This window comes from Electrona antarctica (genome assembly GCF_951216825.1).
Source record: "Electrona antarctica genome assembly, chromosome: 15".
Taxonomy (NCBI): domain Eukaryota; kingdom Metazoa; phylum Chordata; class Actinopteri; order Myctophiformes; family Myctophidae; genus Electrona; species Electrona antarctica.
The window spans coordinates 46,887,884-46,900,591 of record NC_136796.1 but is presented as its reverse complement, the minus strand read 5'-3'; the positions used below and the strand labels follow the sequence as shown (position 1 = coordinate 46,900,591).

Sequence of the window (12,708 nt, the reverse complement as noted above, 5' to 3'; positions counted from 1 at the left end):
AATGGAAGATTGTCCCAAGACATTGTCTTTAGAGCAGGAAACTTTTCTACTAGATCTGTGTCTTGTAGCATAGACAGGAAAGCATTGCAAGTTCTTTCACCCTTGCTCCTAATTGTGTCCAGGAGTTCAATGGTTGGATCCGAGTATCCAGAGTAGATAGAGTGTTTAGTCATCAGGTTTAGGCGCTCTCTTTCCGTGATTAGCCGTGCTTCACAAAGTAGATTGATTACATAGGCAACATCAGACCTAAGGATACTTAAAAGCTTCATCTTGTTTCTTCTGATTATCTGTCTTGCTTCCATGCTGGCATCATTATATGCCATGTTTCGAGGACTGGTGGGATACCACCATGGTACCTCATCCATGTTCATATATCCTGAAAATAGGGGTGGTATGAGACTCTGACGCTCTCATTGTTATTCAAATCTATAAATCAATAAGTATGTACTTACACCATAGAGTTATAGAGTTTGATGCAATAACATAGGAGACATCATATCATATGACTATACTATAGAATAGAATTATTATCTGTTCAACATGTGTAGTGTACGGATTTGAAATATCTATGTTTTTCAATATTATGGTATAGTACTGAAACTCATGAAACTAAGAATTGATATATTCTGTAACTAACAACCACCATTGGTGGATAATTGTAACATTCAGTCGTTATGCATAGCATATCTGCGTAAACTAAATGATCATGTACATACTTTCTTGTCAAACAACAATATCATACACTCATAGTAGTTTTAAGTGTCTAGAAGAATGTACGAACCTACAATCCATAAAACATGAGTGTAAACATGAGTGTAAAAATGAGTCTAGTTTTACTAGATGGTACATTACATGGATTCTTACAGAAAATGTAGAGACAGTAGCCTACAGGTTATATATATATATATAATACATAATAATAATAATTGAAGTGGACAGCTTTTGCACCAAGTAATCCTTTAGCCTAAGTTTATTATCCATATGATTATAATCCATATGGTTTTTTAAAGTTACAATTACAGTTACAGCACAACTATTCTCTGACACTTTAACGCTATTCTTAAACTAATTAAGTCAACATAACTAGTACATGATTATATCTGAACATGCATCAATATTTGTTCATTATTATACATATAGTATTTTGAACAATCTTGAACAATATGGTGTACTCTTAATTCTGACCGATTTACAGTTAGCAAGGAACTCCGAGTTAATGCATTAAATGCATGGAATATCAATAATCTGAACGTTGAAACGATAAACACTATAGGATATCACTCATACCATATGGTTTTTGTGCAGGTTTAGGTGTACACGTTTTTCTAAACTGTAGTTTCTGAATTCTTGGAAAGCCATATTACCATATATAAGCATAGTGTACATAATCTGTTATAATGGTCTTTGTTACATTTACACACTGCACCATCAGACATACTGATGTTAATGTGTTTTGTATGCCCCATACAGTTTTTTTCTAGGAGGTTATAAAAATATATATATATTAGCACGTAGTTGAACCGTTCAAGCATATCTTATTATTCTACACATACACAGTACAGATTATTTTATTTAAAAAAAAAATATATATATATATATATATGCTTGATACTATTGCATATATACTAGTATGTTGGGTTGTTGTTGTCAATAGTTATTGTCAACACAAAACAGTGTGTTTTGTGTGCAGACCCTATCTACAGTTTTTGGATTGAAAATATACTGTAATATACATCCTTGTATGCCTATAGCCGCATAGTTTATACCCCTGTAGTCTAGACTATAGTCTATCTAACTATCAAATGTCAATCAATCAAATATCATGCAATCAATATAACCTATAGTCATCGTTACCTATTACTTACTTACTCCTCTTCATCCCCTATGGACATAAGGCTTCATCATTACCTATAACCAACAATATCTACTACTATCTATCTTCAGCACCATAATGTGTTCACCTAAAATTAAATAGTCCGGTAAATTAGTTTCAAATTAGTTTTATATGAGAAATCATATACAGTTACGCTGCCAAGGCAAAGTATTCAGATATTTACATACTTTGTTATTAACCTGTGTTGAACTAGTATATTGAGCACTTCATTAGTCATAATGATGTGTAGATGTTCAGCTATTATTGATTGGTGATGTACAGTGTTTATGCTGTTGGGTAGTGGTGTGTATTGGTTCTGAATAATATGCAATAGTTGTTTTTGTGTTGTGCATTCGTGTTGATGTTGTGATATGATTATATGATTGTAGTATGGACCTCTATGCTATAATACATATATATATTCATACATATTGCTGCCTTTGCAGCCTATATCAAAATATTACGTTTTTGATAACGATGTCTTTTGATAATGGATGTGTATTGGAGGCATTGGCTTAAGAGTTGAACTATAGAGCAGTCAGTCAGATGGCACTTTTTATTTGTATGCATTTTTGCATGTTTCATGTTACGTTTGATTTTGCGGTGTTGTGATGTTTTGTGTGGTGTTGATTTTAGTGCCTTATTGATGATACTGTAGGTGTCACTATACATTTGTGATGAACTTATGTTTCGGTGATCTGGTATTGGTCCATTGTGTTGATTGCAGGTATAGTTTTGTTTTTTCTAGGATATGTATAGGATCTGTATCAATTTCTTTTGATATTACAATGGCTGTACCAGAACATTCTGTTCTGTATTTGCATGTTTTTGTTTCATGTTTTGCATTCTCGTAATGTAGGGTGTATGGTATAGATGTTTTTAATGGTTTTTTGTAGTTGGTATTGTGAGTTAATTTGTTGCAGAGGTTCATGGATGTGGACTAGCATCCATCTAAAAAACACTATAGTTAGAGGAAAAAAATAGGTTGCATTGAATAACTGATAGTCATGCTATACTTGCAGGTATAATACATCTGTTCAACGATACAGACAACCGGTAATATTCACCATGCCTACTGTGCCTATGACCCAATATCATAATGTTGAGCATAAAGTGTCTAAATGTAACTTGTTGAGTCATATGCATTGCCATGGACATAATGAGGCCTTATTTCAAAAATATTGCCTGTTCTTTAGTAAAAGGCTATAGGCTTATTCTTCATGAATTTCTACAAGTGAAATTAGTTAGGTCTACTGTAATGTCGTAGAAAAACACTAGTTTAGTAATTAACCATCTTATGCAAGAGCATTCACATGCTGATATTCTACCATAGCATGTGTGCGTATCACAGTTTCTTTACAATGGGAGTATAGCTTTTACCAGGAGGCATAAAACTTGTCTCGCTACCGATCTACCTACAAGGATTGGATCATTAGGCCTAATCATAACACTAATTACTACAAATATTAGGCTATACCAATCATTGTGAGAACATTTCTAGCATATGGCTTTTCTAGCAGTAGTTGCCTAATTACTGTAGGACCTGTTGCACACCGTTCACATATAATTCTTGGGTTAATCCATCCCTGACCACTGACAGATCATACAATAGCCTAAATATATATATATATACTAATGGTTTGTCATAATGGATATAGATTTTTCAAATTAATTTAATTTGAAATGAACATTGTCAGATATTAAGACATGGTATAATGTTACAGCTAAGTTTGTATGGTGTATGGAGTATGAGTATGGACTACGGGGGACATGTAAGAATAAAATATGTATGATACTGTAGATTTGCATGTATGCATAGGCTTACAAAATGTGTTAGATAAAACATAACTGATGTTATACATCATAAGATGCTAATTAGAGCATACAAGATAACTACTACAAGTTGTATAATGATTCAAGTTGTATGCTGATTCAACTTGTTTACGTGAGCATATTTATATCATAAACTTATCATAAACACTACAGTTTTAAAAACTTGACTCGGTGACTCTTGCAAGTCGCTGAGAAAATAGAGAACTAGAGAAAACAAAAACGGTCTCTGCTCAGCTTATTGCAGTAGAATACAGCATAATGCAGAATGACCTACTGTAGGTGTTGCAATTGTATGGTGTGTATTATAATTTGCCATCGCATTCTATAAAACAATGGCAGTGAATAGTGATGCATTGGGATATTGTAGATCTGATACTTTCGTATAATTTTTAAAAGTGTGTCTAACACATTTTCTTCATACTTCTACATACTTTAGTAACTTTAAAAACATAAGAAAAAATGGTATCAGTGATTAATGGTTAGACTTATGTACTGAATAAATGTAACAAACATCATGTTGGTGCTTGGTATAGAATATAGTCATGTCCAGTCATATAAAATCAAGCAAAAAAGACAATAATAATAGCATACACGTGTATGTATGTATGTATGTACGTACGCATGTATTTGGTTAAAATGGGTAAATGTATGTACGCATGTACGCATGTATTTGGTTAAAATGTGTAAATGTTAGCAGACCATCAGTTACTGTAATTATTTGCAGTCTGTCAAAACATGAATGTTTGACAGTTCTGTTTAACTAAATCTAGTGGTCTAAAAGACATGCCCATAATCATGTCAATTATACTTTTAAACATGCATGCCCTATACCGGCATGTATTTTACGAAAATGTTTTACTTTTAGTACTTTATTTACAGCTGTTATGTCACAGGATGTCTCAGAGTTATGGGGTGAACATCGTTTTAACACTGTTGCCTAACCATGGATTAAATATATAATATTATATTATATATATTATATTTCTAAAGTTATTGGATAAACCAACCACCCTAAAACATGCATGCACGCAACACATGCTCACAGAGAGAGAGAGAGAGAGATCTAACACATTTAGGGTCCATTAGTTCTAAGCAGTCACCAATCCATAACAAAAGGCTTTTGTTCATGAATTACAATGAAAGCCCCCTTTTTCTATAGATTGGCCTTTACATCTCTCACACACACACACACACACACACACACACACACACACACACACACACACACACACACACACACACACACACACACACACACACACACACACTCACTGTACCCAAAGTTTTTACGAGTGAGACACAGGCAGACAGACTGAGCCCCTAAAGTGGGGAACTGTCCTTACAATTAATGCACGCACGCAAGCACGCACACTCAGCCAGACCTATCCATTACAATTAAATGGCTTTGAGTCGTCACAAGTCAGTGGCTTTTTTGTCAATAGAGACAAAAAGGCACGAGACTGTTAAAGTGTAACAGAAAGTGAACACAAAAACCTGTACTTGGCTATTATTGCTAATAACACAAAAGAAAAGACCCTACTTCCAAAGGCTTATGGGTCCTTTACAGCTCTCACACACGGGCAGACTCCATTCCATGGGGAACAGTCCATGCAATTAATGCACGCACGCACGCACGCACACTCACTCACTCAACCAGACAGGCATTACCATTCAATGGGCTTTGAGTCGTCACAAGTCCAATGAGTAGCTTTTGTCCACAGAGACAGAAAGTGTACACAAACTGCATAATACACAGGATAATAATACAAAAGGAAGGCCCTTTTTCTATAGATTGGCCTTTTTACATCTCTCACACACGGGCAGACAGACTGAATCCATGGGGAACAGTCCATGCAATTAATGCACGCACGCACACTCACTCACTCAGCCAGACAGACATTACAATTCAATTATGTCCTAATGAGTGTCTTTTGTCAATAGAGACAAAAAGGCATGAGACGGTTCTAGCATCCCACTCTCTGCAGGAGAGGGTCACACATTAACAGAAAGTGTACACCATAAACACATGCACAAACAGTGAACAAAACCACACAAATACACACAAAAGAAAGACCCTGTTCTCTAAAGATTTCTAAAGAGTCTTGTTTATACATGAGTCTGAATAGATTTATTTTGTACATACTATAGACAACAGCACACAAAGCATGTATAGAAATCTATAGAAATTATGTCCATTATGTCTAATAATTACACACAATAGAACAAAAGATATAGAGAACAAAAGAATATGCTACTTCTCCCTATTTAACTACTTTTATGTGCGACCAATGTTGGGGACACATGCCTACATATTTTATCTGAGATTTGGGGACTTTTAATTGATTCAGCATGAAGACTAAAGCCTTCTTAATAAATCTACGCAAGCCGTACACGACCATGAGAGGTGGCGCAGCTTTCAGCGGAATTTCCGACCAACCCACGTCACCGTCAAGTTCACGTTCAAGTTCATGAATTCCCACCTAATGTGGGAATCCACGTAAATGCCTGTCCGCTCACGCTCCGCTCACGTAACGTCACTTTATGAGCGTAAACGCCGTTGTGAATGAGGACCTATAACACTATACAATATACACACTACTTATGTTTGTAAACAAATAATTGGTCTATGACCAGTGTTGTACCCGCGTTCAAAGAACGATCGTTCACAAACTCGTTCATATTTCGGGTGAACGTGAACTGAACGTACTGTATTTCTGCTTGATGAACGTCATTGTGAACGCGTCAGTGTGAATACGTTCACACACGCATTTCTGGCGTGTGTGAACGTCACTTTCTCACGTTCAACTTCGTTCAAGAGTGAGTGTTTCCATAGAGCCTTCCAGGCAAAATCCCCGCGATAAAAAACACCCTAAACATGCCTTAATATCTTGCGGAAAACCAACCAATAAGTCCTTATCCGACACAAATTAACTAATCTTTCTCAGCCGTCGCTGGAGCGCGCATCGCCCACTCATGTTTAATTAAACATAATGTGCCACGAAAAATAGCTTCCTATAGCTTAGTTGGTTAATTTTGCGTCGAGGAGGTACGTGTCCTGGTGTCCATAATATCGCCACAAACGGACAACAAAAGACATCTCTCTCCCACAGTGAGTGAAGCGCAGTGATGCCTGATTTATTCTTCGTCGTACTTGTGTTCTGTGTTCCGAAAGTAGCTGATCTACAAGCTCACAACGTGTTGTGAGCTTGTAGATCAGCTATTTTCAGCATGCAGAGATATGCAGGCTCTGAGAACATTCAGAAACTTTTGCCTTCACAATAAAAGCATGCAGCTTTCACAAGTGTGCCCATAAAGACAAGGAAAATAATTAAGAATTCGGTGGCATTTCACATTGCAAAAGAGCATTTTTTGTAAAATGTTAAAAAAAAGAAAAAGATAAGGAATTAATTTGGATAATGGTAATGGAGATATTGTAAAAGTTGTCACTTTATTAATCCCAAAGTTGTTTTTTAAGATTTGGACTTCATTTGGAATAAAGTCTGTGGTTTTATATGGCTATGGGCTGTGGCAATAATAAAAGAAAAAAAGAACGAAAAATAACTATAATAGTTCCTTTTTTGGAACGATGAACTTTAGTTCCAAATTTTGAATGATGAACTATGAACGGAACTAGTTCATTTTTTAATTTTTGAACTGTGAACTGAACTAGTATAAAAAAAATAACTTTCCCAACACTGACTATGACACAACTCACTAACTCCATTTGTCAGTGGAGTGTATATCCTGCCTTCATTTTTTTTCTTAACCGTGGCGTACACCATTGTCCATGTGAGATTTATCAAGTGATCCTATACAGCTGATCCTAGCGTTCATTTGCTCGGATCTTTGATAAATGTCGCAGCTGAAACAGACCGTCATTTAAATAACACACCCTTAAATGTTCTCGAAAGGCCTCGATGAACTATATATTCCAAATTTGCGCCACATTTTCACGATTTTTCTAAAATAGCAGACCTATGAGCTCGTAGTGCGGCACCGCTATTTTTCAATAGCTAAAGTATAACATAATGCTTTAAACACCAAAAGGGATTCCCGCCCAGAATGGGTTAAACCAATCAGATACGATAGAACCACATTTATCTGAACTGGTGTTAAACCAATCAGATAGAACCACATTTATCTGAACTGGTGTTAAACCAATCAGATAGAACCACATTTATCTGAACTGGTGTTAAACCAATCAGATAGAACCACATTTATCTGAACTGGTGTTAAACCAATCAGATAGAACCACATTTATCTGAACTGGTGTTAAACCAATCAGATAGAACCACATTTATCTGAACTGGTGTTAAACCAATCAGATAGAACCACATTTATCTGAACCATAAAGGTCTTTTCAGACAGGAAGTCAGACTCCAGACAATGTGGAGTTCAGAGGTGAAGCTGCACTATACAGACTGACTGCTTGTGTGCATGATGTCCTGTCTATGTAATACACTGTTTTCTTTATCCTTTATTTACCCAGGATAGTATCTGAGCACAAGTGCTCATTTTCAGCAACGCCCTGCACATAGAGACACACACATTAAAACCTGGGAGCTGACCAGTACAACCACATTCTTAGGTCACATTCTCACCTAATACTTCGGAGAAATTGGGATTCTTGCATATTTAATTTGCTGCGGTTTTCCTTCACACTGTCATCCGCAGCAATTGGAAACGCAGCAGGGGGGACCTTTATCAATGTGTTCCATTCATAAACTAGCCTACACAGTGAAATCCATGGTGATACAATTATCACCCCCCCCCCCCCCCCCTCTCTCTCTCTCTCTCTACGCACGCAGCCACGCACTGTTCTTTTGGGCATGGAGGCACAGCGCTGAGCGCACTGATATAACAGACAGCAGCGCAAAATGTTTACAAGTTTATCGAGATGAAAGTCCCTACTACCCAGTCCCCACACACACAGTGACAGCACTCCATGTTTACGGCACGCACAGACAGACAGACAGACAGACAGAATATTCTGTAGGCTACACTGCAGTGTTTTTATGTGTTTCCTTAAGCAATTGATTAATGTACTCATCCTCATTTCGATCAGGGCTTCAGTCTCCTCATTCGACCACGTCTATCCACGGTAACGGGACATCTTTGCGTAAAATATGCCTTCTCCGTCTCCAACTGTGTTCAGCTCCTCACCCGCCACATTGTTTGCTTAATTTCCTTTATTTACTGTGGATTGCATTCACACCTGCACCGAATGTAATCAAGTGCGATTGGAAGCGAAGCGAAACCCCCGTTTTTGCTCGGAGTAGAATGCGGTTCTTTGATACGCATTAGGATTCGAATGAGCCTTTTTTTTTAGGGGGGCTAGTGTGTGATATGAAATGTGAGCTGTAATCATATTCCATCATATTTTGGAGAGAAATGAGACAGACTCCATGCAGTCACTTTCAGTAGTAGAGGCCTGCATAGGGGAGCTCTATGTGTCTGTGACACAGGTGATGGTCGTTATTGATGCTCAATAATACATCAAGGAAGGCAATTATGTTTCTGCACTGTCAAATAGGTCTACATCTATCCTAAGATGCCATCAAAGAAAAGAAGAAATGTTAACTCGAGCTAGGTTTAAACATGAAAGCATGTTTACAGTTGTTGCACAGAAATTAAGTAATTTTACATGAAAAGTAATGCTACTTTTGCAATGTAGTTAAATAAAAATTGTGAAAAAAGCTTGGGGGGAAGATAAATCATTAAAAAAAAATGGTATCGTGAACCTCATATCGTGATACGTATCGTATCGTGAGTTGAGTGTAGCGTTACATGCCTATTCACAACCCATATTTTTCCTGCCCGTCCAGGGAATCGAACCGGCAACCTTTCGGCAACAAGGGCACTCCTCTAACCATTATTGATTGAAAATCTTATCAGTTTGTAGAATGGACATTTCAAAGAAAGTACAGGTCAATACAAAATCTGATATGTACAATATACACAACAACAACATATTATTATTATTGTATACCAAGTACCAACACAATGCAATGTGAACATATACTTATATCAGACATGAATACATAAATATGAGCACACACACACACACACACACACACACACACACACACACACACACACACACACACACACACATCTTAACATCTTTATTTGCATTCACATTTAACAAGAAATTCTTGAACACAAACAATAGTGGATGCACAAACTTGGAAAACTCTACAACAAGTGCTTCAGGATACAGATCACGGGTACAGAAAGCATCGCCTAGAACTAGAGAGCAGAAAGCAGCAAATTGCCATCTTCCTCTGCTGTGGTCACATGGTTTACAGTAAACTGCTGATATCTTATCCTTCATTCTTATCACATTGTTTTACAAGGAGCTATATGGTCTCTCTCTCACACACACACACACACACACACACACACACACACACACACACACACACACACACACACACACACAGTGTATGTACATATTAGAATAACTATTATATGTATTCGTGTCCACAGAGAGGGGTGCGTTGTGACTGAGGCTGATCAGACACCTGGACTGAAGACACCCAGTCAAACCACACCTGGACTGAAGACACCCAGTCAAACCACACCTGGACTGAAGACACCCAGTCAAACCACACCTGGACTGAAGACACCCAGTCAAACCACACCTGGACTGAAGACACCCAGTCAAACCACACCTGGACTGAAGACACCCAGTCAAACCACACCTGGACAAAGTAAGAATGTGCACTCATTGAAAATTCATAGTCAGACTAAATGTTCAAATTATCGGTGTGTATCAATTATATCTAAGTGCAAATAATGAAGCTAAACAATTATCAATCCTGGACAAAAACAGCTGATCTTACCTTACCTTTGGCAATGTTGCTTATCAAAAAGCATATTTTCTGGGGGTAATTAATTAGTAATGTGTGCTGTAAACATGTAAAGCTATAAATTAACCTCAATGTTTAAAACATTTTCTTCTCATTTCAGATGTCAGTCTGCAGGATGATTTGAACGATTATAAGGTCAGTTTGGACAGTCTTGATGAAGTGAAAGACGACATGACGGAAGAGTCTGGAACCTCCGTCACCAGCACCTACTCAGAGCTCTACATCTCAGCGGGAGAGAGTGAAGGGGTTAATCGCCAACATGAGGTGATACAGCTTGAGACAGTTTCCAACATGAAGACCTTCCATGACGAACCAATCAACTGCTGTAAAATCTTTAAGATCCTCCTCCCTGGCAGAGAGACACCCAGCACAAGTGTTCTGACCGAAGGCATCGCTGGCATTGGAAAAACATTCTCTGTGCGCAAGTTTGCTCTGGACTGGGCAAGAGGTTTGGAGAATCAAGATATAGATCTCCTGGTTCTCTTTTCATTCCGGGAGCTGAACTTGGTCAGAGATAAGCAGTACAGCCTTCTCAAACTGATCCATGATTTCCACCCAACATTAAAGAAGGTCACAGCAGAGCAGCTCGCTGCCTGGAAAGTTTGCTTCATCTTTGATGGCCTCGATGAAAGCAGGTTTCCATTGCACTTCGACAACAATGAAATCATCTCTGATGTCACAGTGACATCATCGGTGGATTATCTGTTGACAAACCTCATCAAGAGGAATCTGCTCCCCTCAGCCCTCCTCTGGATAACCACCAGACCAGCAGCAGCCAATCAGATCCCTCCTGCATGTGTTGACATGGTGACAGAAGTGCGAGGGTTCACAGACCCCCAGAAGGATAAGTACTTCAGGAAGAGATTCAGTGAAGAGAAGCTGGCCGACAGAGTCCTCTCACACTTGAAGACATCGAGGAGCCTCCACATCATGTGTTACATCCCACTCTTCTGTTGGATCATTGCTACCGTTCTGCTGGACATGTTGAGGACACACACCACGATAGGACAGCTGCCCAAGACCCTGACTGAGATGTGCTGCCAATTCCTGTTGGTTCTGACAAACAGGAAGAAGCAGAAGTATGATGAGACTCATGATGTGAAAAAGAAAAGAAAAGAAAAGGGGACTCAACAGCAGCTCACAAAGACTGACAGGGATGTTCTTCTGAATCTGGGCAAGCTGGCATTTCAACACCTGAAGAAAAGTAGCATCATGTTCTACCAAGAAGACCTGGAAGAGTGTGGTCTTGATGTGAAAGACGCCGCGCTGTACTCAGGCGTGTGCACACAGATCTTCAAGAGAGAGAGTGTGCTATTCCAGAAAACTGTCTACAGCTTTGTTCATCTGAGCATCCAGGAGTTTCTGGCTGCAGTCTTCCTGTTCCACTGTTTCACACAGAAGAACATGGAGGTACTGAAGACATTCCTGGAAGATAAGAAATACAACAGTGACAGCTCCCTCTCCGACTTCCTGAAAGCCGCTATGGAAAAATCTGTGAAGAGTAAAAATGGCCATCTGGACCTACTTGTTCGGTTCCTTCATGGCCTCTCACTGAAGTCCAACCAGAGTCTGTTAGGAGGCCTGCTGGGTCAGACAAAGGACAGTCCATGGAGTCTGTTAGTAGGCCTACTGGGCCAGAAAGAGAGAGAGATCCAGAAAGTCATCCAGAACCTGAAGGGGATGTTAACTGATGATGCCTCCCCTGACAGATGTATCAACATCTTCCACTGTTTGATGGAGATGAACGACCACTCATTACATCAGGAGATCCAACAGTACCTGAAGTCAGAGAACAGAACAGAGAAACTGTCTGAGACCCAGTGTTCAGCTCTGGCCGTCATGCTGCAGATGTCAGAGGAGGTTCTGGAAGAGTTGGACCTGGACAAATACAACACATCAGTGGAGGGGCGAAGGAGACTGATCCCAGCTGTGAGGAACTGCAGAAAGGCTCGGTTAGTAGTCAAGTGAATAGAAACATCCTAGAGTCAATTTCTCAAATAGTGACTAGTGGTATTGTGTCCAAATGAAGGCCAGTCGTCAATAATGCAGGGCAAAAACTAAACTGAGAGTCTAAAATCATCTGCATTGTTCCACGGCCCTTTTAACACCATAAAAGACAACCGTAATACC

At 38.7% G+C, this 12,708-nt stretch overlaps 2 protein-coding genes and 1 long non-coding RNA gene across 3 annotated transcripts in view; 2 read left to right on the top strand and 1 right to left on the bottom strand.

The window, feature by feature from the left end:
- The window catches only part of LOC306938919, a 134,045-nt gene that overhangs the window by 96,740 nt on the left and 24,597 nt on the right, over nt 1-12,708 (bottom strand). The gene's annotated exons all lie outside the window — the stretch shown is intronic.
- LOC306938666 (NACHT, LRR and PYD domains-containing protein 3-like) overlaps nt 1-12,708 on the top strand; it is a gene marked incomplete at its 5' end in the record, with an annotated part of 98,349 nt that overhangs the window by 62,988 nt on the left and 22,653 nt on the right. The window lies entirely within an intron of this gene.
- Nucleotides 10,237-12,706, top strand: LOC306938900 (protein NLRC3-like). The gene is made up of 2 exons (XM_079523264.1): nt 10,237-10,419; nt 10,679-12,706. Exon 2 carries the CDS (start codon nt 10,750-10,752, stop codon nt 12,544-12,546), a length of 1,797 nt encoding a protein of 598 aa, XP_079379390.1. The 5' UTR covers nt 10,237-10,419; nt 10,679-10,749; the 3' UTR covers nt 12,547-12,706.